The 24,878-nt window shown below is 54.4% G+C and overlaps 1 protein-coding gene across 9 annotated transcripts in view; it reads left to right on the top strand.

The window, feature by feature from the left end:
- The window catches only part of PAQR5 (progestin and adipoQ receptor family member 5), a 74,911-nt gene that overhangs the window by 44,240 nt on the left and 5,793 nt on the right, over positions 1-24,878 (top strand). For 8 of the 9 annotated variants that reach the window (XM_073877278.1, XM_073877282.1, XM_025884458.2 and 5 more), the window contains 5 exons: positions 6,642-6,769; positions 9,272-9,477; positions 14,139-14,265; positions 21,279-21,375; positions 23,234-23,375. In XM_073877278.1, coding sequence (XP_073733379.1) covers positions 6,642-6,769; positions 9,272-9,477; positions 14,139-14,265; positions 21,279-21,375; positions 23,234-23,375 — 700 coding nt within the window. Of the gene's footprint in view, positions 1-5,119; positions 6,365-6,641; positions 6,770-9,271; positions 9,478-14,138; positions 14,266-21,278; positions 21,376-23,233; positions 23,376-24,878 lie in introns of those variants that run through there. The other variant, XM_073877280.1, reaches the window with a different exon arrangement.

Here is a 24,878-nt window from a genome sequence, read left to right on the forward strand (position 1 = left end):
AACTATAACTTTTATCATATTCAAACACAGTGAAGTTGTATATGATAATTACAATTAAGAAGAAAAATTATATCATATTTTAATTATATATACATTTCAATCTTCTATATGGCTCTTTTTACTCTCTCTTAATACCTAGATCCATAAAGTACTTACATTTGATTTTTCTTTTTTCAAGAAAAAAGATACCATAAAGAAAACTGATAGAGCAATATTTTGCTTAGTGAAAATTGTACTATAATCTATAATGCTCAGAGAAGTAATCTGTATGGAAGTTAATTTCAGGATTATTTGTATGTGAATCTTCTCTTCCATAGTTCAGAGATGATTTTGTTCCTTTTTTTAAGTTTTATTTTATTCAAACGTCATTTTTGTTACATATTTCACATGTGGCTCCTTTGGTTTAGAAAAATCCTATACGTATCTAAGATAATAAATGTGTACTTTGAATCCCTTTAAAAGTGAAGTAGCCAAACCTTGATATTTTTGTAAGCTTTTGCTAACAACATCCCATAATGAATACCTGTGAAGTGCTCAGACCCAAAATTAATGTCATTTCCTCCCCATTGATGGGGTTTGCTCTGTATTTGAGGATCCTCTGTTTCACTGATTTCTTTCCATCATCTTGCATCTTGTCTAGATGAAATCTAAGAATATAATGGCATTTATTTGGCATTCCCATGGTGTGAATCAGAGGTTTATGGTCAAGTTTGATATGCGTTTCAGCAAGCTGTCCCATCTTGGGGGCGCCTGGGTGGCTCAGGGGGTTAAGCATCTGCCTTCGGCTCAGGGCATGATCCCAGGGTCCCGGGATCGAGCCCCACATCAGTCTCTTTGCTCAGCCGGGAGTTTGCATCTCCCTCTGCCTGCCTCTTCCCCTGCTCATGCTCTCTCTCTCACTCTCTCAGATAAATAAAATCTTAAAAAAAAATGTCCCATATTGGAGAAGATTTGGAGAATGTTACACACCATCTTTGAATTTTCCAAAGGAAGTCATCAGTCCTCCCAGTAAGAAACCGAGACCATGTATTGCCATTTATTTCCAGCTCTCAGATTGCTTTTGGATGTTTGGTCAAATTCTGACTTTGTACTGTTGCCAGAACAAATTACTACAGACTTGGTGGCTTTAAAACATGGGTCTCACTAGGCTAAAATCAAGGTGTTGGTGGAGGCTCGAGGGGAGAATCTATTTTCTTGCCTGTTCCAGGTTCTCGAGGCCACCTGCGTCATCGGCTCCCAGCCCCTGCCTGACTTCAGAGCCAACAGTGTGGCATCTCTGTCCATTCTTCTATGGTCTCATCTCCCTCTGCCTCTCTTCTTCTGCCCCCTCCTTCCGCTTTTAAGGACCCTGGGATTACACCAGGCTCGCCTGGATAATCCCGATCATCTCCCTATATTAAGGTTAGCTGATCAGCAGCCTTAATTCCATCTGTGACCTTCATTCTCCTTTACCACGTTAACCTTACATGGTCACAGTTTCTGGGATGAGGGCGTGGACAGCTCTGGGGGGCCGTAATCCTGCTGCCGCAGACTTTCCAATCATGTTACACTGTTACCACAGCCTAGTCCATGGTGGATTTTTAAATCAGCACCTACAATTGAAAATTGTTTTCCTAGTTCTTAAAGACTGCATTTTTACAACAAAGGGAAAACTGATGGAATGTGCCATTGTTTCAACTTCCTTGCTGCTTCTGTAGGTCTGTGCTGTGTGTAGTGCTAGTCATTCAGTGGGACTTTTCACCCTGGTACACCACACCTGAATTGAGCAATACTAACTTTTTAAGACATTTTATGTGGCTTTTTGTCACTTTATTGTCTATTAAATTACTAATAATATCCTTTGGATCCTCCATCTTAGATAGTGAGATGTAATTTGGTTAATTACTTTTTATCCAACTTTTATGTTCAGCCATAAGAAATTCAGCCTCATTTTCTGTAAATATTGGGGCACATGTACCAAAAGCATCCTTCTTCTCGACTGAACATCAGACGCTTAGTTTTTTAAAAACACGACACCAAAGTTCTCAACGACATTCACCTGTGATTGCTTAATACTGACAATGGCTGGCTATTATTTCAGCCTACTTGTAGTTCTAGTAATTGCATGTGAGTTGTGTACAAGCGGTTTTATGGTATTTTAACTGAGATCCTAAGTGCTCCCTCTGGCCAGGGCTAAGCGTGGTCTGTCCTGCATAAGACAGTGGCTTTGTGTCCAACCTGGTGCCAAGGACACTGCACGCACTCCCTTAAACGGCAGTTTGTAATCGGTGCGTCAGCTCGTGGCCTGCCCTTTGCCTTCTCTGTTACCTCCATGCCTTCTGCCCGCAAACGCCTCACCAGACTCCTCCCTTGTCTGTCTCTCCTGCTTTGGCTTTTTGTGCCCGTGTCTTTAGGTGCATCTTGTTCCTCTTACCTAAAGGGAACCTCGTATTTTGCAATGAATTGGATTCTGGGCAGGGAGGTGACCGCCGGATGCTGAGGGACGGGGTGGGCCCGTCATGCGTGCCCTGGGAGCTTGTGAGGAGTGGCAGATGCTCCCCTAGACCCATCGAGTTACAACAAGATCCCTGGGCCATCTGCTGACACCTGTGGAAGAACATTTCCAAGGCACCGATTTAGAGAAATTGTTACCCAACCAGCCAGTTCAGGGTGCCGTCACAGCGTGCCACAGACTGACTGGACAAACAGAAATTTACTTCTCACAGTTCTGGAGGCTGGAAGTCCAAGATCAAGGTGCGGGCGAAGGCTGGTTCTCTGGAAGACCTCTCTCCTTGGCTTGTAGACGGGGCCTCTGTGCTGCCCCTTACGTGGCCGTTCCTCCGGGCACACCTTCCCCTGGTGTCGCCCCTGCTTCTAAGAGATGCCAGTCAGATGGGACCAGGATCCACCCCGACAGCCTCGTTGTAACTTCATCCCCTTTAAAGATCCTGTCTCCCAAAGACAGTCACATTCTGAGGTATGGGGGTGGGGGGTGTGAGGGTCTTGAATTTTAGTACTAAAGTAGTATGGAGTACTAAAGAAACTGACGCCCCGAGAAGTGCTTGACAGTCCAAAATCACACCACAGGTCAAGGGATGAGTGCTTCCTCTCCCCCAGAGCCCTTCTGAGAGGCCGATGATAGCGTTAAGAGGCCGAAGAAATGAAGTCTGAGGTGTGCATGTAGCTTTCAGATTTGCCCCTCCCCCCCAGCTTCCGGGAGCTTGGAAAATGTCTTAACCTCCCTGGGCCTCAGTTTCCTTTTCTGTGAAATGGGGACAATGAAAGGCTGTCCCTCACAAGGTCATGAGGACTCCTTGAAATTTGGGCGGGAAATGCAGATTGCCTCCCTGACAGCACCTGACCCCCCCCCCACTCTGCCTCGCCCCACCCACGGCCTGCTGTCAGAATCTGCTCCTATTTACCGTGAGCCAGAACGTGCGATGATTTTCCCCAGGTGATTAATGGCTAGAGAAACCAAGGGTTTGAAATGGTCGCGGTGGAATTTCAGGCATCAGCTGGCGGCTGCACAGTGTCTTTCCTGGAAACCCAGACTTGGCAGGCACTTAAAAGAAAAACCCGCTGCTGTGGCCTTCCACCCCGAGAACCTGGGCATTCTCACTTCTAAATAATAGGCTGCACACAATTTGATTTCATTTCGTATTAAACTGCCTAGCCTGCAACCAGGGATGCGAGGTGTATTCCTACAAATCAATTCCACTGTGCAAATTAGCCAGCACCTGCTAACCTGGGGGTGCTTAGGAATGAGACCCAGCTACGGAGTACTAAAGGCAATGATTGCAATTTGCCTTTGGGGGTTGAGACCGGGTATGAATACAAAATTGTTTTCAAATGTTTCATTTGTTGTTTAGATTTATGTAGCATGCTTTCTTTTGAGATCTAGTCGGTGCAGAGCGCTTTGGCAAGGCCAGAGTGGGAAGATGGAGGGAATGCCACTCCTTTCCCCTACTCAGAGGGGCTCAGAACAAGAGCACATCTAGCATTTTGGGCCTAATAAACTGAGGTTCAAGTTGAGGAGGGAAGGAGCGGTCAGAACAGGCTCTTCTGGGACTGAAGGACTCCCTTTCTTTTGTCCATTCTTTATCTATCTGTCCTTTTTTTTTTTTTTTGGAAGGGCTGCTTTAAATCCTGTCTCTACGGCATGGTTAGCGGGCTTCCCATCCGTGTCTGGGGTCAGGATAGCAGGTCAGAGGAGATTTCTTTTAATAATAGGCCCAGTCCTGGCGGTGGTGGTCAAGTAGCCTCCCCAGATCTGTGGCAAGGTTCTTGAGTGCGGTCAAGTGGTCCAGCTTGTGAATTTCCCAGCCCTTCTGTTCTCCTCGGGCCCTTGACTGTGTTGGTGCCTTTTCTCGCTTCCCCAAATGCAGGATCCGAAGAAGGAAGAACGGTAGTCACACCCTGTGTCACCACCAGCAAAATGTAGGCGGTCTCCCCCTCTGGCTCCTGTCCCTCCACTACCCCCCTGGGGGGCCCGTGTCCGAGCTGTCCTGCAGCCCCCCTTCCTGTGGGCTACCGCCCCCCATGTGCCCAGCGCTCTGCAGGCCCCCCGGTCATGAGATCGCCTCCTACACAAGATCTGCTAAACTCATTCATGTGAAGGCATGAATCATCAACAACAGTGGCTCTGTTCTGGAGTCTTTACATTTTAATAAGAGGCCAATGCCTTAATAAATTATTTTTCTTTATAAAGGGAAGACTGAAATGTGAGATGGAATGCTAGACCCCCAATTTCTGCCGCGGGGCCTTCGCATGTCCACCAAGCACACGTTACCCTCCTCACACGCATTGAAGGCTGAAGGCCATGGGCCCGTCTGCCTCCCTGTCAGCGGCCCTGGTGGGGTGGGCAGCTGGAGGCCAGGATTCCTGCTGCCGGGGACAGAAGCCTGTCTGCTGTAAACCGGGGACGTCAGCAGGATTGGACCGTGAATCAGAAACTGGAACAAATTGCTTTAATCAGCTAAGACCCAAACCTAATTTAAATAGTATTTTTTCACTGGACCATGAACCAGCTTCATGGGTCCCCCTCCCCCTGGTTGACCAGTTGAACCCAGAACTGAACTAAGAAGGGAACGTGTTCACGGTTTTTTTTAAAGATTTTTTATTTTATCTATTTATCAGACAGAGTGTGCACACAAGCAGGGGGAGCGGCAGACAGAGGGAGAAGCAGGCTCCCCGCTGAGCAGGGAGCCCGATTTGGGGCTTGATTCCAGGACCCTGAGCTCAAGACCTGAGCTGAAGGCAGATGCGTAACTGACTGAGCCACCCAGGCGCCCCCTATTATGTACCTTTGAATGGAGATTCTCTCTTAAGCTAAGAAGATGTAGTCCAGAGGAGAGATGGGTGGCTAGGTTGGCATTCTCTGTCTTCCCTTTCTCCCTCAGCCCCAGAAACCCACAGGGAAAACTGTAAAACATTCTTGTGACTCGATTTATATTATGACTACTAGTGTTATCATTGTCATTATTTGCCTCTGTGAATCTGCTTATTTTTAGTTTACCTTTCAGAGCTTCTGACAACATTCCTCTACATCAGTGGTCCTTAAGTGGGGTCACTTTGCCCCCAGGGGATATTGGCACTACTGGAGACATTTTGGGTTGCCACAGCTTGGGACGGTGTGTGCCACTGGTGTCATTAGGGAGAGGCCATGGGTGTACTCATGTGTTGCCTAGGACAGCCCCCCGCAACACGCAGTTAGCTGGCCAAAAATGTCCATAGTGTCAAGACTGAGAAACCCTGGCTGAAATCAACACAAAGGGGAAAGAAAGTCTCCTACAGATCCTCAATGAATCAAACTCTCCCCTCTCCTGTGTTCTCCCCAGCCTCTGCCCTGCCTGTGTCCTTAAACTTCTATAATCCTTATAATCGCCCCAGGAATACAATTTACATTCTACTTGTTTTCACTTAGTAGCACGTGCTGAACTTCGTCCCTGTTGCCTCCTTTTCACAATTACATTTTTAATGGGTCTGATGGAATCTTCTGGGCGGGTTGATGCCCAGAGGTCAGCTGACCAGCCCACCTGTCTTCTCGGGGCTGGTGACCCAGAGACGTGCCAGGTGGGCTGTGTGGGGAAGGGCTGACTTGGGCAGGCCCAGCTGTGGCAGGCCCTGCTCCACCTGCATCCCAGGCTAATGCCATCACTGTCTTCATCATCAAAAGGCCTTTATGAAGCGCTTTGGTGAATGTATCCTGGCCCTGCGCGGGGGGGATCTTCTGCAGAGATCTTCCCACCGGCTCCTGACATCTGGGGCATGTTGGCTCAGACAGACAGCATATATGTCTTCCAAGCACGAAGGCATCCAGAGCCCGAGCTGTAGGCCCCAGGCAGAGGGTGCAAAACCAGATTCTTAGGCAATCTTCATGACAAGAGTAAGTGTGTCTGTCTGGGAACACGAAGATTGGCCGGATTCCCAAAGGGAGCCGGGGTCTTGAGTTCCCTCCTCCAGCTGCTACAGGCTTCTGGAAGGACCTGGATTTTAGCACCTATGGGAAGGAGGAGAGAAGTGGGGGAGGGAAGCAGGTTGACAGCTCAAGGACTTGGGGCCACATGTTGCAGGCTGAAGAGTTCCCCGCTGCGCACAGCCCCCGGCACTGCCAGATAAATCTGGCCTCACCTCAGTGCTCCTCTCTCTTTCCCCCACTGCAGGTGTTCCATGAGCAGGGCATCCTCTTCGGCTACCGACACCCACAGAGCTCCGCCACTGCCTGTATCCTCAGCCTTTTCCAAATGACCAATGAGACTCTCAACATCTGGACTCACCTGCTGCCCTTCTGGTACCTTCCAGTCCCCTCGACTGGCCATGTCAATTCAGGAACCCTGGGCCTGGGGCTTCTTTAAAACCCAGGGGGGTTGGGAAGGCTGAGAGTCCATGCTGGGCTTTTGGGGACTCCCCCATGCTGCATGAGCATGGGGCTGGGAGATGTTGGGGCCGGCAGCTGGGGTGAGCTTTAGCATATGGACTCTAGTAGGATTCGAGAGGCTCCTGGCAGCTCCCCAGTCTTTCCCTGCACTGGCGGCCTGGGTTGATCTCATCCCCTTCGGTTTGGAGGTTTTCGGAGTCCTCCAGAAGCCCTGGTTAAAATGTCACGAGCTCGAGGGAGTCACTTAACCTCTCTGAGCTTAATGTTTTCCCGTCTGTAAAGTGGGAGGGATGGTCCGCACCTTGCCCAGGGTTGCTGTGAGGATTATCGGGGGTGGGGGAAGCATTGGAAAAGGCATCTGGCGGGGAGCTGTGGGGGCCCCGTGATCATGCTGGAGCCACAGCGGCCAGGAGGCACTTTAATGGAGAAGCCATGAGCTCGGGTCCACTAAGACCCCCGTTGGCTGACACAGGTGTGGCCCAAGGAAAGGGCACGGCAAGTCCTGGCACAGGCCAGACTCTGGACTCCCCTCTGATCATTGTCCAGAAGCCAAGAGAATAGGAGGGACCCCAGGGTGTGCCGCACACAGAGATGGGCTCGAGGAAGGCCGTGCTTGCTCAGAAGTCAGAGGACAGATCCAGGGTCGAAGTGCAGGGCAAGGTGGTGCCAGAGGCCTCCCCAGAGAAGAGAGAGCAGGCCTGCGGTGGACTAGGGAGATCTGGAAGGAAGTTCTAGGGCCTGCAGACTGCTCAGGGTGACCTCCAGCTCCTGCTCAGGGGGGCTGTTTGTCATTTTACTTTGTGTGTGTGTGTGTGTGTCCTTTTAAAATTTAAGCAAACCTAAGTAAACGTAAGTAAAAAGTCTAAATGCTCATAAAGTGCAACTTGCAGGTGAGGACAGAGATAGTGTCTTCCCCGGCCCCTGTTCTCTTCCCTGGAGTTGCCGGTCCTCCCAGAGCCCCTCCGGCGATGTGAGCCCCTGGGGCGTGTGTGCACACCCCACTCTGAGTCTTTGCCTCCTGCTCTCTTCCCTGGCTTTCTTCCCTCCCATCTGCGTCTGGCCCCCAGGCCTCTCAGGCTGCTTGGTGTTCCATTGTGTGGATGAACCACAGGTGATTTATGGGGTTCTGCAGTTTGTGCTGCCGCTGGGAGCACTGGCCCTTCCCTGCTTGCCGGGGGGTCTGGAGCGCCTGTGCACAGATCCCTGTGGGGTGACTTCGTAGCTGTCCCCAAGCTGGGCCACTCTGGCCGAGGCTCCCCGCTGCATATAGCCCCCCGGCCCTGCCAGACCCTGGGAGATGGTCACCACTGAGCAACCCAGGGTGGGGAAGGGTTGGGAGAGCCTGGAGTAAGATGCCCCTAAGGAAGTGGGGCCAGGGAGTCATCTGGAGATGATCGGATAGGCTTTGAGCCCAAGCACATCGCCTCAGTTCTGATTTTGCTGGGACGGGAGGACAAATCTCGCAAATGTAACCAGAAGATGGACGGATGCTCCTTGGGTTCCTGTGGGAAAAGCGTTGGAGTCTCCTCCCCTGGGAGAGCCCGTGGGCAGAGGCCCTGGCTTTCTAGCGGCGGTTGGTCTGTGGAAGTGGGCAGCTCTGCAGGCACGGCCCCCATGCCTGGGTCATAGAGGAGGCAGATATGGTGTGGAGCTGTCCTGTGTCTCTGTGTGGGGGTGGACCCAGGGAGCTGGACTCAGCAGATCGCAGCCGATGGTAGTGTTAGAGGAGGAATAAGTAGCATGGAGGGGAGGGAGAACAATCGTCCTGTTGTCTTCTAGACTCTCCAGGCCCCTCCTGGGAGGTTGCTTCTGTTTGAGGAACCTTCCTGCAAGGGGACAAAGACAAACCACAGGGCTGGTGACAAGGCCCCATATGGATCCTTTGAGGAGTGGTTGAGTGCCACGGGGTTCTTTAATGTAAGGTTCAAAGAGGTGAGGAGGCGTTTTGAGGATTGATTGCCTTAGATATTTGATGTGCTAGTTTTCTGTGGTCCCATTGAGGGGAACTCGGGCTGATCAAATGGAGATAGATCCCAGGGAGACCGGTGTCAGCTCAGTGAAGAATTTCCTGACACTTAGAGCTGCCTCGAGAGGTGGTGAGCTCCCCATCCCCGGAAGCATGCAAGCTGAGCCTGGGGAATCACTTAGGCAGGATGCTGTAAGAGAGAGTCTGTCATTGCAAGGTGGGGAGAGGAATGTACTAGATAAATCTTAAGGCTCTCCTCTTGCCCCTTCTGCCCAATTCTAACCGTAAAATGATCGATCACACTCACCCTCCCTCACTCGTAGTATTTCACCAAAGTAAGAACACACAGGGTTCAGTTATCCCAGGGGAATGGGGGGCAGCAGATAGTCTGTGAGGGGTGCAGAGGAGCCTCCAGCCACGGAGGTTGAGTGGGCCACGCTGTGTTCCAGGTTCTTCGTGTGGAGGTTTGTGACCGCCTTGTGTGTGACAGACATCCAGAATGACAGCTACTCCTGGCCTCTGTTCGTGTACATGGGCACCAGCTGTGTGTACCCCCTCGCATCCAGCTGTGCACACACCTTCAGCTCCATGTCCAAGAACGCCCGCCACATCTGCTACTTCCTGGACTACGGGGCCGTCAACCTCTTCAGCCTGGGTGCGTAGGGCCCCGCGTCCCCCTCCGCTCCCTGCGAACGAGCTAGCTGCCAGCCCCCCCCCCCGCCCCGGGAGCTGGGCTCACCAGAAGGCTTTGATGGGCTTGCGGCAGAGTCATGGGAATGCCATGCCTCCTCCAGGTTTCTGATGAGTGTTTGGTAAGAAACTTGTCCAGAGCTGTGCTGGCAAATATTAACCGATTCAGCGGGGACAAAAGCCCCGATCTGTGGGGTAGGCTGACCCCTCACCATGACCCACTTCCGGCCACCAGTGGGACCTCCCTGCACATCATCATGCAGTAATTCTTCTATGCAGATAGAGGAGATGCACTAACGGAAAGTTATTACTTGTGTTAATGTGGTTATTTAATTGTCAGTTTAGGTAGTCAGCGGGGCTTGACAGTCGTCTTGCGAGATCTCTGAAACCTTATCCGTCTGTCGTCACAGGCCACGGTGAGCCAGCTCTGCACGTCAGGGCTGGTGTCTGTCCTGCCTGACAAAGAAGGGGGCTCATGAACCCCGCTTGTCGAGAGGCTTAGACAAGTTAGCAATATGCTCAAAGTGCTGTGGGAACCGAGGGGTGAACCCAAAGCAGGTGCGGGAGGGTGTCGGTACTTGAGCCTCCTTGTGTTTTTCCTCCAATTATGGGGCCCCCTCCTTCTGGCTCCGCTTCTCTCCCCAGCTGGTGGGCATCCATTGATCCCCAAGTCTCCCCTGCTCTGGCCTCTTCTCCCTCCTGCTCCTGCTCCAGGTGTGAAAGCAAAGGCATTGTCTTCCCTTGCCCAAGGGGGTGTCCATGAGGATCCCGTCTCCATCCCTCTCACAGGTCACGCACACACAAACGCGCGCATACACATGTACATACAGATGCACACACACACACACACACACACACGGGCTTTACCGTGTCACCCCCCACTCCTCCGTGCTCTGTGTCCAGCCCGCACCATTTCCTAAAGCCGCAATTGCTGGGGCCCCGCCTGCGGACACATGGCTTCTTCCGGGCGCTCTCGCCAGCCTCTGATGCAGGGGCCCCTCCGTGCTCCCAAACCACCTCCCTCCCTCTGGTCCCTGTCACATCACTCTTGCTTCTCCTCCTGCCTGTGCATGTTCTCATTCTCTTCGGCTGGCTCCCTGCTCCGCTCCCCTGGCAGTGGGCAAGCTCAGAATCAGGCCTTGGGCCTCTGCTCTCGTGTGGTCCGGCGTCAGGGTGACCTCACACCATCCCCGAACACCTCTGGACCGGGCTCTCCCAATCCCATCCTAGCTTACGACTGACCTGAGGTCCACGCCGTGTCCAGCCCTGTGACCAAGACTGTCCACGTCCGCCCCCGCCCCTGCAGTGCCACAACCTGGCTCATGGTTCCACCCCGACCTGGTCTCTCAAGTCAGAATCTGAGCCCTCGGCTTCCCCCCGTCCCATGCCCCTGCCACCCTGTCGGTTAGTTCCGGTGAGTCTCTTCCCCATGTTCTCCACATGGCTCCCCAGCATGGCCTTTGCTCAGACCCTCCTGCCTCCCCGCTGCACCCTGACAACAGCCCCCTCTCTTCCTCCTGGCCCTCCCCGACTGCCACCAACTTCCCCCCACCCCACCTCCAGGCTTCTCTAACACCTTCGGACCATGCTCTCCTCCCACTTAAGACCTTTCAGGATCCCCAGTTACCCCGGATGAAGTTCGAACTCCTTAGTCTAGAGGCTTCCAGAGCCCTTGATCACCTGCCCAGACCCGGTGCCTAGATGGCACCTGAGACAGGTCACGAGGGGCGGCATCATGTAGTGCTTGCTGGTGGCCCAGCCACCGCCACCCCTGAAATCCTGGGTGAGGTTCTTCACCTCACCAGGCACCAATCTTCCCGTCCACAAACTTGGCACCATACCCTCCTCACGGGACGGCACGAAGATGAATGGAGTGTTGCAAGTGGGGTGTGCAGTGCCTGGCACCTAGATTCGGAGGGGGGCCATTACCGCAGCTGTGTCCCGAACCCTGGCGTCCGTGCCCTGGGATGGTGGCTCTCATAGGCGAGAATAATGAGGCACCAGGAAGGGAAGTGACTCGGGTCACATGGCTTGTAAATGGCAGAGCCAGGGTTCGAACCAAAGCCCTGGCGGTCAGCCGCCACCCCGAACTGTCTCCCTTCCCGTCACTGGCTTTCTGGATTTGTAAGCGTTCCTCAGGGTCTGGTACCCTCCCATAGGTCCTTCCCCGGGATCTTCCCCTTTCCCTCCCTGCAGGCCCTTCAAGGCTGGGCCCCCACCCGTGGCTTCCTCCAAGCCCCCAGACCAGGACCCCCTCCCTGAAGCTCTGGGCCCCAGGCTCGTCAGTGAGCCCTTCATTTCTGCTCCTCAGAACGGCTCCCTGAGGACGGGACACTGGTCCTTCAAGTCTGGTCTTCCAGCCGGTATCCTGGTACCTGACACGGGGGTGTTCTGGGAACCTGGAAGGAAGGTCTGGCCAGTGGAGAGGGCCTCTGGCTTCCACCTCAGACTCCCTGCCCCTTTGTCCATAGCCACCTCTCCTTCCTGTTCTCACTTCTACCCTGTGGAAACCCGCAGTCCCCTGAGGGTGGTGTTTGCGCCTACTTCCTCCCTGGTTTCCAGCTGTTTCTCCCTCTAGGCCGTCCTGTGCACTTTCACTAGGTTTTGGCCATCTTAGTCCCTCACTCAGAAACCTTCCATGGCTCCCTATGGCCTCAAGAGGATGTTTACTTTCCTTAGCCTGGAATCCAAAGCTGACTCTATTCCTGCTCCCCAGAAGGCCCTCTAAAGGGGTCTGAACATCAGTACAATGTGTGGGGGGGGGTGGGGAGGCTGTCCCCCACGCCAGCCTGAGCAATCCTCTGACAGCAGCTGGGGGTCCTACCATTCCGCTCATTTCTGAGCGGGGGACCGCATCTGTTCCCACAGGTGAAAGGCTTGGTCCCACAAGACCATCCGCCCCCCCCCTTCAGATGCCAGACGAAAGCCCAGGTTGTTACAGACTGGCTATACATCTGACGTTCTAATGACCCTGGCTCCCAGAACTCAGAGAAACATTTTACGTACTGGATTACCAGTTGATTATAAAGGGGTAGAACTCGGGAACAGCCAGATGGAAGAGATGCACAGGGCAGGGTGTGGGGAAGGGCTCGGAGTTCAGTGTCCTCTGAGTGCACCCCCTCTCCCTGAATCACCACGTGGTCACCAACCTGGAAGCTCTCTGAACCTCTGTTTGGGTTTTCGTGGAGACTTCATTTGTCATGACTGATGAAGTCATTGGCCATTGGCAATTGATTCAACCTCCAGCCCCTCTTCCCCTCCCAGAGGTCAACCCTCCGGTCCCCTGCTTTCCAAATCACCTCATTAACATTACAAAAGACACCTTCCTTGCTCTCTTGGCTTAGGAAATTCAGGGGTTTTAGGTGCTCTGTGCCAGGAACGGTGGAGAAGACCAAATGTCTATTTCTTACTAGACGTCATTTGGCTTCTCACTGCCGTTTTGGGCAGGGTCTGGGGCTCCCCCGCTCTTGTGTCGCCCGTGGAGATTGGCGTGCACCTTGGCCCCAGCCAGCACACACAGAGCGAATGCCTCCTGGTCCAGAGGGGAACCTCCCGCTCCTATCAGGCTGAGGAAGAGTCTGTCCCCCAGGAGGCGGTTCCCAGCTGAAATCCCATTGGCAGTGTGCTGATTCCCAGCTCTTTCTGCCTCTGTGACCCTGGGAACACCACTTGGCTGCACCAGACTCCATCCGTCAAATGGGGTCAGAGGCAGAGCTTGAACTTGTGTGGTGGAGGCCCGCTTCAGCCTTGAGCGAGGATTCCAGTTTTCTCTGTGTCTCTGGAATAACAGGTGAGCATAGGGCCGACCCCTGAGGCCCTGGGCAGACAGGCCTGTGGCTGTCTCTCCCAGAGGAGACCTGGTGAGGGTAGCTGGAGAGGCCTTCTGGGCCAGGCCTCTGGACACACGTGGCCCCTTTGAAAAGGACAGTGATCTCCCCTGTTCTTTCAAAGAAAAGCTGCAGCAGATGGGTCTCCCAAGGACCCTTAGGGAACCCTCCTGTCACAGACTCCCAAACCTAAAACAATGAAACACCAAGGCTAGCCTCTTGCACCTGCCTCTCAGCTGGCCAGGCCCCAGCCCCCTGATACCAAATGCCTCCTCCCCTTGAAAAGGTCCCTCCCTCCCTGCAATGTCCGTCTTTCCACAAGGGGCGCCCCTGTCATCGGCAGGTGAGATGTGCATACTCAGAAAAGCTGAGCACTCTGAGGTGTCATCACGGACCAGAGCTTGGGGATCAAAGGGGGGACTGTCACTGAATTGCCTCAGGTGGGAGCTTGGCTTTGCCGCTTTCTAGCTGTGTGCCCCCCAGGGGGGTTGGTAACCCTCTCTGCCTCTGCATCGTCATCTGTAAATGAGGGTAAGTGCAGGTTTATGTTGGAGGGTGATTGTCAGGATTATGTGAGTTACTGAGTGTAAAGCCCTGGGGGCAATGCTGGGCTCATAGTAAATTCGCAGGGTAGGGTTTGGGTAGGCAGAGAAGAGAGGGAGGACGTTCTGGGGTGGGGGGCATGACGCAAGTGAGGTGTGGGGGCAAGTCTCAGTGAGATACTGGGGTTGGGCTTCCCAAGGGTCCAGGCTACGCTGCGGCCTGGCTTCTGGTCCAAGGCTGGTTTTTTCCTCTCCAGGCTCAGCCATCGCGTACTCGGCCTATTCGATCCCGGACGTGATGGTGTGCAGCACATTCCATGACTACTACGTGCCCCTGGCCGTGCTGAACACCATCATCAGCACCGGCCTCTCCTGCTACTCCAGGTACCCAGCTGCTGGGCCTCGGAGGGGGGGGGCGGGGGGGGAGGACGCTCCATGGGGGGGCTCTCCGAAGCCTGGGGCTCAGTTCCAGACCTACTCCACGGGCACACAACTGGGACATTTGAGGGGACTCCACACTTGGCTTAACACTCTGTTGTCACTGTCTTGAACTTCGTAATGATTTTTGAATAAGGAGTCCCACACTTTCCTTCTGCACTGGGCCCTACAAATGATGTAGCTGGTCCTGTTGTGGGGCGGGTCGCTTATTTAGCCTTCTTGAACCTCAGTTTGCTCCTCTGTAAAATGGGGCCCACACATCTGCCTACCTTGTGAGGGGGGTGTAAGGGTTGCAGGGAACGTGCCTGGCACGTCTGGCCGAGGCGGCACCCCATCGATGGGCAGTCTGCTGATAGGGACTGAGGAAGCCTGCGTCTAGACACACGTGCTCCCTGGCCGATGATATTCAGATGGCTGCTGTGTCCCTGGGGAAGCCCCATGGCTATGAGTCTCACCCACTCACACTGGGTCACTGGCTCTAATTCCCTCTGGTTTCTCAGTTTCACTCCAGAAAGCTCACTGGAGTGTGAATCCGAGAGACATTGCTTGGGGGCTAATGACTCTAGTTTACTCAGCTCTTTGTAAAAGCGAACTGTCCAAATTTCTGCTTCCCTAAATGATTTAGAAAACCTCTCAAATGGTGGTGTTGGGGGGACAGCCCTGTCTGGACGGTGCCAGGGTGCTGGGTGCTCCCCGAGCTAGAGGGCTCTTGGGGAGAGGGGGTGGCTTAGGAAAGGGCCCACGGGAGGCTGGCAGGTTGCACCCAATCCTCTGCCCCCATCTCGATTCCGGGGAGCCAGCTGGAGTCTCCCCATTGAACCATTGTTCCCCACCCCCCAGGAAGAAAGGGAGGGGGTGGGAAGTTTCTGTACCCTCCCTGCAATGACTGTGGCTCTCCTTTTCCTTGGGTGACACTAAGGTGTCGTGGGACCGAAGGTAGGCAGGTTTCACAAACTTGACAAGCTGGTTTTCTTTAAAAAATGGAAGGATAGAGATTCTTAAAGAGCATCAAGAATATTTGCCCCAACTTGTCTCCACTTGTCTGTCTTGACACCGGTTGGGAGCGTGGAGTTGCTTTGCGTGGGAGGGCGTCTCATTTCTAGGCTCAGTGTCAACAGCGAGGGTTTGTTCATCCCACGAAGACAAGCCTGGCGGAGGGAGTGGAAGCTCAGCTCTCTTCCGTCTCCCTGGAAATGCAGAGCCCCCCTACGGCTGTGAGGACAGAGGGCCTGCCCACTGGGGTGGGAACCGAATCCGACGTCACCGGGTTACTCTTGGCTCCTCTCTACTTCCTCAAGGACTCTTGTCGATCAGAAACTCTTTCTGGAGCTCAGCCTCTGTGCCAGGGTGGAGCTCTGAGGGCTGCACGGGTGATGGGGAGGAGGGGATGGGGCCCTGCCTTGGGTGAGACAAGGCATAACACACACACATAGAAAAGTAACCAGGATGCCAGCAACAGCCCAGGAGAGATGAAGCAGGCCCCGGAGGCACGGGGCCCAGATGTGTGGACACACCTAGCTCTGGTCCTTGGATGAGTCACAATCCCGTCTGGTTAGCTTCTGTTGGCTGTGTAGCTGTGCTGTTTGGGTGAGAGGTGAGCACTGTGGGCTGAGGGGGCATGGAAGGCTCCATGAGTGTTGAAGAAGAAGTCCCGGAGTTCGTGATCCAGGACTGTTTTCCTAAGAACCCCCAATCAAGTTTGCTGCCTTTTTTTCTTTTCTTTTTTCTTAAAGCTTCCTGAATCATCTATAAGCCACCAGGGTAGATGGTTTTCTTCTAGCCAGAAGTCCATCCTGGTTGTTAATAATAAATGGGTCTTCTGGATGTGGCATGCCTGTTAACCTTTGGACAAACTTACTTGACAGAGCAGGCTGGCCAGGAATCTCCTGATGCCTGCGTTTGGAGGTTTCCCTCTTGTCAGTGAAATGGATTATTTCCGTTTACTTATGGGACACATCTGTTGCTATCCCATCTCTCCAACCATTCATCCAGCCACCTCCTCATTCACCATCCCCCTACCCAACCATCCATCTATCCATCTCTCCACCCGACCCATCCAGCCATCCACCTACCCATCCACTCATCCACCTACCTACTCATCCGTCCATGCACTCGTCTACCCATACATCTGCCTGTGCATCCATCCATCCTCCCACCCATCTGCCTACCCATCCATTCGTGCACCCGTCCACCCATTCATTCATCCATTCATCCATCCATCCAACCAACCAACAAGTCAATCAACCAACCAACCAACCACTCAATATTCCTTAAATGTCTGCCATACTCCAGGCATCATGTTAAGATCTGGGAATACCAGCAGGAGTGAGGCCGAGCCCTTGCCCTGAGAGAGCACCCAGGGCAGTAGTCGAAGCTGACTGCAGACCCCCCCCCCAGAAGCCCAGATGAAGTCATTTCCTCTAAAGGCCAAAGGAAATGGCATATAAAATATAGCATTACAGAATGTAATGTATGCAACTAATGATAATACAAAATGACACCTGCTTGGATACACAAAGTTCTGCAAAGTGGTACTAGGACTGGGTATTGAGGGAGGTTGAACACCTGAGCTGGAGAGGAGGGAAGGGCCTTTGGGACAGAGCAAACAGCACACAGGGTGAGGGGGCCGGAGAAGACAGCCCTGGGAGGCGGCAAGGCGCTTCCGAGTTGCCGGAGCTGCACAGCTGGAAGGAGGAGCGTGGCTAGAGAGGGTCTCCCACAGTGGCTGGGATTTGAAGTGCCTTGTGTGTCCTGCGGTAGACTGGTCCTGTGCTGGTGAAGGACAGTGATCTCTGCAGGAGGGCCATTCCACGGCCTCAGTTTCCGAGCCGAGGGGCTTCCAGGCGTGTCGCTGGCTGCCGGCGAGGGGGCTGGAGGAGGCCTGTGCTGGAACGGAAGCCGAGGGAGGGGGCCAGAGGCACAGGGGGATGTCTCATCTGAGGGCCCTGTGAGGTCCCTTCTCGCCTGGTCCTCTTTCCTGTTTTCATCCCCTTCTTTGTCTTCAGTGTCTGAGGAGTGAGAGGGCTGACTCCTGCACCAGGAGTGACTCGGCCCCCATTCACTTCTGGAGAACCCCCCGCCCCGGGGTCCCGGATTTCACGGACTTCTGGCTTCACCTTAAACAAGGGCATCTGAGAAGATGTCGCTGGGTGTTCTCCCATGCCAGGGCTTCAGAGTCTTTTCTGAGATCTCTCTCCTCGCCTTCCTCCTCCCCCAAGGCCACCCTGCCTCCGCCTCAGGCTCCATCAGTCCATGGTGTGGCAGGGAGTGGCAGAGAGCGGCCATCTCCTTCCCGGAGCAAGAAGCAGACCACAGACCTCCTGAGTGGTCTTTAGTTATTCACGTGCTTGCCAGAATATCACGGTCTAAATGGCATTCGGTGCTTTATAGTACTGAGCACTGTGGACTCCCTGGAATCTAGTTCAAATGAATGTTCCAGAAACCTGCCTGCCTTCTTCTGTAGCATTTGAGAAGGGAGACGAGAGAACGCATGACCTCTCTGTGCCTCTCAGAGCAAGGTGGGGTGACGGAGACCCTGCCTGCTCATCCTGCTGGCCCCCCAGAAGCCTAGGAAGGCGTCCTCAGTCCCTTAGGGACATCAGTCACCCAGAGTTTGCTGTCCATCACAAGTCACCGTAGGCACTTTATTCACTCATCCAAGGCGTCCAAAAGTGGTTTTGTTTTGACAAACAGTTGCCCGGTGAAATGTCCTGTGGTCAGTGCTGTGAGGGAGAGAGGTGACTTTTCATCCCTGGTGGAAGTGGGCTGCTCGGTGAGAGCCATGCCGTGGCGGTGGGTGGTGCTGTGGCCGGGAGAGGGTTTGGAGGGCAGAGCTGGAGTCGGGAGGCTCACGGGCAGTCAGTGGTTCTCAGACACCTCTGGAGGTCAGAGGGCTCAGCCAGATGACAAAGTGCGCATTCTTGTGGTGTCACCCATGCAATAAAACAGCCATAACCACATACTGCGCACACAATACACACAGGCGTGTGCACACACCCCCTCTGCAACAGAGTGTTTCCAAAGGCCCACTAGTTTCAAGCGCTGGTTCCAGAATTTGCTTGCACATCCTGTCGGCTTTGCTGCAACAAGATTTATCAGGTATTAGAACAGACTGATATTGCATTGACCCTCTCCTGGTGGAGGCTTCTGCCAAAATCCCGTGTTTCCTGCCAACCTGGTTCTAGGCAGATGAGGCCTGACTTCCCTAAACGGGTGTCTCCGCTCTGCGGTGCAGGGACTGTCTTCCCAGGTGGGGCTTCCGAGACTTGGGGGCAACCAGTGCTTTGGAGGATTCTGTGGCTCCTGCCCCTCCTTCCTGGAATCTCTGGCTGGGGCGACACCCCGTGGCTAACTGTGGAATTGCACCTTGGTAGTGGGAGGCCCCTCTCTGTGGCTGCTGGCCCTTCCGCCTTTTATTCTGTGTTGCTCTCTTCTGTTCTGCTTTTTCTCCTTTTTTTCCCTGTAGACTCGGCTTTGCAGATGGAGAGGCTGGTTCGTTTGCCCCTGGGGAAGCACTTTATCAGGCTGGGCGAAATGTTGTCTCAAGTCACAGGAAATCCATGGTTTGGGGGATGGCCCTCGCCAGCCAGAGCCAGCTTTCTTCCTGTGTAAGTGGTCACAGAAAGAGCATGCTTTCATAGTGAGCCTCTTTGAACCCAGCAAGGATAGACGGTGGCCGTGCATGGGGAAGGAGGGAGCGGGCTTGCGGTTGGACTGGGTTGGCCAGGGTAGGCTGTGAAGGCTGTTGAGCCAGGCTCTGGCTGTGGGGGGCAGCGGGAGTGTGCCCCTTTTGCTCCCTGGGGCAGAGGCAGTATAGGCAAGGATGGAGGCTGGATGGTGGTCCGAGGCCTGCTCAGCCTGCTGGAGGGGTGGGGGTGTGAAACTTGGAAGCCAGACCGCGCTGGATATAAATCCTAGCTTCGCCTCTTATCAGCTCACCTGACTTTAGGCGAGTCACCCAGAACCTGTCTGTCCCCTCCTGTTCCTGTTTTCTGGCACAGCACAGCTGTAAGGTGGGGAAGGAGAGAGAATGACTCTCACTACACACCTTTTATTAAAAAGCTGCCATTTAGCGAGCGTTCCTCTGTGAGGTGGGTATGCTCCTTGCAAGCATGGTTTCATCAAATCTTTGCAACAAGCCCGCGATGGGGTACAGTTGTTGTCCCTGCGTTACACGTGAGGATTTTGAGGCACACAGAGGTTATGTAACCTGTTGGGGTCACACGATCACGGAGGGTCGAGGCAGGATTCGCACCCAGGCTGTCCAGGTCAGACACTGCTTATGAATCATGGCCCAGTGCCGCCTCACCTCTCCTAGGGTTGGTGGTTTACTCCAAGGCTGGGGGGGTCTTGTTTGGGGGGATGATAAATTGAGGTCCCTTATTTCTCTTCCTCCTTTTCTTTCAGCTTCTCTTCCTTTGCTACCCCATGCCTGCCATGACTTAGGATGGGGTCAGGAGAGGAGAGAGCTGCAGAAGTAGGCTTGAGAGAACTTGGAGCTTATCCCTGGAGGGGATAAGCTGGGGGGGCTTCTCGGGGCCCACAGTGGCTGCCTCTTACTCTGGAGCAGGGAGCCTCATGCTTGGCTGCCCTGAGGGCTAGGCATGACACACCAGCCTGGGGGCTGTGAGGGTCCCCTGATGGCTCAGGGGGCGGGTGTGCGAGTCTCTGCCCTGTCCCATGCCAAAGGACATGGGGAGCAGAGGGCTTTGTAGTCAGGTGCCTGCACCGGCTGTGGGGCCAGGAGGAACCTGGCCAGGGGCCGAGGGCCCGGGTTGCGTGGAGCAGCAGATTGTGTTTGGTGGGGGAAAGGGCAGGCTGTGGGCCGGGACAGGGCGTCTGGAGAACAGGGGTGGGGAGCAGTGGTAGGACAGACTCCACCCCCGTGGAGAGCGTGCTGAGGGGCAGGGCTGTCAGGGAGGCCCGGGAGGGCCCAAGGGTCTCCACTGTCTGACTGACTGCACTGGGACAGCCACCCCCCCGGCCTTGGCACCCTGAGTCTGCACACCACCTTCGTGGGGACCCCTGTGGGCACCGAGAGAGGACCCAGCCCTCCACAGTACACTGTGGTATTGAAGCGGGGACCTGCCCTGCCCCCCTGCCTGGGCAGCCCAGCCTGGGGCCTGAGCACTCCTTACCTGAGCCCCTGCTCAGGGCTGTGATTTTGTGTGGAGATTCTCCCTGCTCCTCTCCTGTGCTCCCGGTATCCAGCCTGTCATCTGTGCTGCCCCCCCCCCCCCCCCCCCCCCCCTGCTGCCAGCCCCGCCTCAGCTGGGCCCAAGGCCACTGAGGCCCCATGGCGCTCCGTCCCAGAGGCCCTACAGTCAGCACCACTCATTTTAACATTGGCTTCATCTTTGGCCTGGAGGCAGGCTGACGAAGAAGAGGGGAAAAGGCCACATTTACTCAGTTTCCCCAGGCCAGTGTCCCTGGGTGTGGCACTAAGGATTCCAGAAAGTTCTTCCAAGTCGTTAAGCACTTCCCTGAACCAGGGGCTTCTGCACAGCGATCAGCTGGGTAGCTCTGACTGGTTAGATCTCTCATCCTTCCCAGACCTGCTCACCCCAGGAGCCTGTGCCAGGGGGCCACCCACGCCCCACACGTCTCCCTGTCCTGTTGTTACTGCGCTTCGTAAAGGCTCCTTAGCAGTTAGATAACTTGCCTCTTGAAGGGCCTTTCCAGCCCAGGACTTCCTCCCTGGCTTCCTTGGACACGATTGCTTTCTCATGATGCGGCCCCAGGAGATGGTTTCCCCTGAGGCCTTTCCACATGCTGCCACTGGGGGCGGGAGCAATGGACGAGGCCTGTGGAGAAGCTGCTGGTCTCAGGAGGGGGTTGCACAAAGTACTTGCCTTCTGTTGATGACTTGCCCTCGGTTACTTGTAATGTGCGTGCGTGTATGTCATTTACTGAAACGGTTTTCATTCCAGTCTCTTCCTCCTTTTTCCTGCCTGATTTAGGTTTCTTGAAATCCAGAAGCCCGCGCTCTGTAAGATGCTTCGCGTCCTGGCCTTTGCTTATCCCTACACCTGGGACTCCCTCCCCATCTTCTACAGGGTAAGGGCCCAGCTCCGTCTTTTCTCTGCCTGTTAGCAACACCAGGGAATCTGTTGTTTCCTGAGGTCCTGGGGGTCAGAGCACCAGGCCGGTCACTGCAAGACACGTGGGAGTTGAGACCTTCCTTAAGAGCAGGTGCAGAGCCGTGAGGAGATGGCAGGAACATAGACGCCGTGACAAACCACAGGCGATGCATCAATGGCCGGCACTGACTGGGGGCTCAGAAGTAATCATGGAAGGCTGGGTAGGGGAGGCAGCCTGGGGTTTAGTGGAGGGACCGGGAGAGTGGGCTCTGGAGGCAGATCTCTACTACGTACTCGCTGTAAGACTTTGGCAAGTTATGTACTGTCTCTGTGCCTTGATTACCCTCTTCTGTAAAATGGGTATGGTAGTAACACCTCGGTCCATCCGCTGTGGGGGAGATTACAGGCGAGAACATATAAAATGCTAGCTGGTGACAAGTGTCCAGTAAACGCATTGTTATGTATTATCATCAGTTAACATACGGGGAGCAAAGGAAGAAGTATGAATGAGGGTCTTAAGGATAAATGGGGATTAGGCAGAGAACACGAAGGAAGAGGGGTTGTAGGAGGGACACAAGAAGGCGGCGAGCCCGGGCACTCTGAAATCAGGCAGACCTGAGTTCAAATCCCAGTCCCGCTGCTCACTGGCTGTGTGACCTTAGGCAATGCACATAACCTCTCTGAGCTTCAGTTTCCTCATCCATTAAGGAGGCTAACACCCCGTCTTGCACAGGAGGGTGGAGAGGGTTCATCTGATCCGCAGATCTGAAGGGCTCAGCCGTGCCTGGCACATGGCCTGCACCCGGTGACTGGAGTTCCCCTCCCAGGGGCAGCCTGAGGCTTGATGCATGAGGCAGGGACGGAAGGGGAGGGTCAGAGCTGGCTCCACCTGTGTGGGCCCGGGGAAGACCCCCCTGACTCCTTCCTGGAGGACAGAGAACACACACATAGGAAACCAGAGCAGAGAGAACAAGCGGGTCCCACGCCCCACCCAATCGCATAGCTTGAGGTCCGTGTTATTAGGGACACTGTGCGCTCCTGGCGCTCGGCTGCGGCCGACGGTGGGCAATGGGGAGGGGAGGCCTCATCCTGAATGATGATGTTGATGAGCACGCAGCTTCAGCAATCAGCCTGCCTGGATCCAGATCCTGACTTCACCGTTCCTTAGTGGTTCGCGTCACCCTCTGGCCGGGCTTCCTCATCTGCAAGATGGGAAGCTAGAGTCTGCCTCATGGTAATTGTTGAGGCGAGGCGCTGATGAAATCCCGAGAGAGAGGGGCTGGCCCAGTGCCCCAGGTTGGTGACCGCCGCTGTCGCTGTTCATAATGATAACACAACAACTAGGCTTAGCTCTCAGACAGCATCACGGCTGTAATTAGTACATTTTGATGACTCAGAAGGCCTTCCAGGGATTTCTGGGCCTTAAAGCCTTAACTGGGAACATGAAACCAGGCGGTGTGCTGGTAAGAAGTGAGTTCAAGGGTGAATGGACCACTTTTTACTGTACTTACATTTTACCCCCAGACAGTAGAGTAGCAATAGGTCTAATAGGATTTTTCGTTTCCTTCACTCCTTTTCTTTTCTTTTGTACCTAAAGAACCCGAAAGGCTTTATGAGCATTTGGAGGATTTAAAATAGTTGCCCGGGGTCTCAGATGATCACCGTCGGGATGGGAATTCTGCTCACACAGTCCCTGAGTTCCTTTCCAAGCCACAGACCTGAGGAGGTGAGGGCCTGGGCCTCTGACGACCACACGTGTGCGCAGAGACGTCCTCAGGCGATGAGAAGGGAGAGGGCCTCCCCTCAAGACCTGATGTTTCTCTAACTGCCTGCAGCTGTTCCTGCTCCCCGGGGAGAGTGCGCAGAATGAAGCCGTCCTGAACCACCAGAAGCACATGGCCATGACCCTCCTGGCCTCTTTCTTCTACTCTGCACACCTGCCAGAGCGCCTGGCACCTGGACGCTTCGACTACATTGGTGAGTGGGGGGGGGGGAGCCCTGTTGCCTGTTGCCCGGTGTCCTCCAACCCAGAGAGAGCCCCCGCCCCTGACACCAGTGTGTGCAGTGTGAAGGGGAAGCAGGGGCAGAGAGAGAAGGGATTCCTCAGGAGCTTGTCTAGGAGCAGGCCAAGGAGGGTGGAACTGGAGGCCAGGAGGTATGCAGCCGGCAGATGGCAGGGGATGGTGAGGGAGGATGGAGAGCAGGTGGATCTAGGAGTCTAGGGCATTCCTCTGGGTTGTGGGGCCCGGGGCGTGCCATTATTACCCGGAACATGAAATCCCATTATTAAACAGCCACTGAGGGCAGCCCAGGAGACGAACAGGACAGACAGAGTGCAGCTGGCTCTGAGGCGACTAGAAGGTGGGGCAGGGTGAGAGCGTCTGTCATGTTCAGGTGGGTGCGTGGGGCCAGGAATCTTGGTAGAACAGTGGTTCTCAGGTCTGGCCCCAGACCATCAGTTTCAGCGTCCTCTGGGAACGTGTGGGTTCTCAGGCCCCACCCCAGAAATCCCACAGCAGAAGCTTGAGGCCGGGGCCCCCGCACTCACTCCGGCTGTGTGACTGACTCTCCAGGGGAACCTGAGCTCACTACGGTGAGAGAGGTGATGTGGTGGGGGAGGGGCCGTCCAAGCCACGGGACCTCCACCTGCTGGGAGAGTTCCTTCCCTCCCTGTCTAGGGAAGCGGGGTGGGCACTGGCTGGAGGAGGCACCCTTGGGCCTCTTCGGGTGAGGCTGATGAGTCCCGGGGATGAGCGTTCCTTAGATACGCTATCGTGGGCATCCTAGGGTCAGTTCCTGTCCTTAAATGGTGGGCAGGGACCTTGGTGCTCCCCAAGGCCATTTTGCCCGGTGATTTTCCATCTCCTCCCACCTGAGACGTGGCCAGATTTGCTTTGTGGACTCTGATAAGAGCTTCCTCCCCTTCACTTAGGGATCGTAAAGACCAAAAGGCTTGGAGGGCAGGTTCCCCAAAAAAGGAGGGAGACAAGAGGGCCTGGGAACTGGAGCCTGCCTGCAGGAGCCACATCCACCCCCAGCCTCGCCTCGATGAAGCAGAGGTGGTTGTATATGAAGTCTGGGGGCTGCAGGAAAAGTAGCCCTGGGCCTTGTTTTGCCAACTCCCTGGTTTCTTAATGATGTTTCATTCAATCACCTTAGTCTCATCCTCTTGGGCCTCGGGGTGCAGAGCAAAAAGACAACCCTCTAATGGGACATTTGCCAGACTGTTGTTAATGACAGATCATCAACAAGGGGTTTGGAAAATTCTCTGTTCTGCATTAATGGAGCCTGCCAGACGTGGGCCTCCCTCTGCAGTGCGGGCCAAAGTGCTTAGCGGTGAGGCGCTGGCCCCTAGGAAGCTCTTCCACATTCCTGTCGGGCCGGAGGGCTGACACCACTTTTCAGTTACATCCTGTGTCCATGGTGTTTTCTGTCTTTTTATCTCCTGCTCTGATGCAGACAGGTTTGAGCCTTGGTGAG

Source organism: Callorhinus ursinus, unplaced genomic scaffold, assembly GCF_003265705.2.
Source record: "Callorhinus ursinus isolate GAN/ISIS: 27379988/994484 unplaced genomic scaffold, GSC_fseal_2.0 scaffold25, whole genome shotgun sequence".
In the NCBI taxonomy this organism is placed as follows: domain Eukaryota; kingdom Metazoa; phylum Chordata; class Mammalia; order Carnivora; family Otariidae; genus Callorhinus; species Callorhinus ursinus.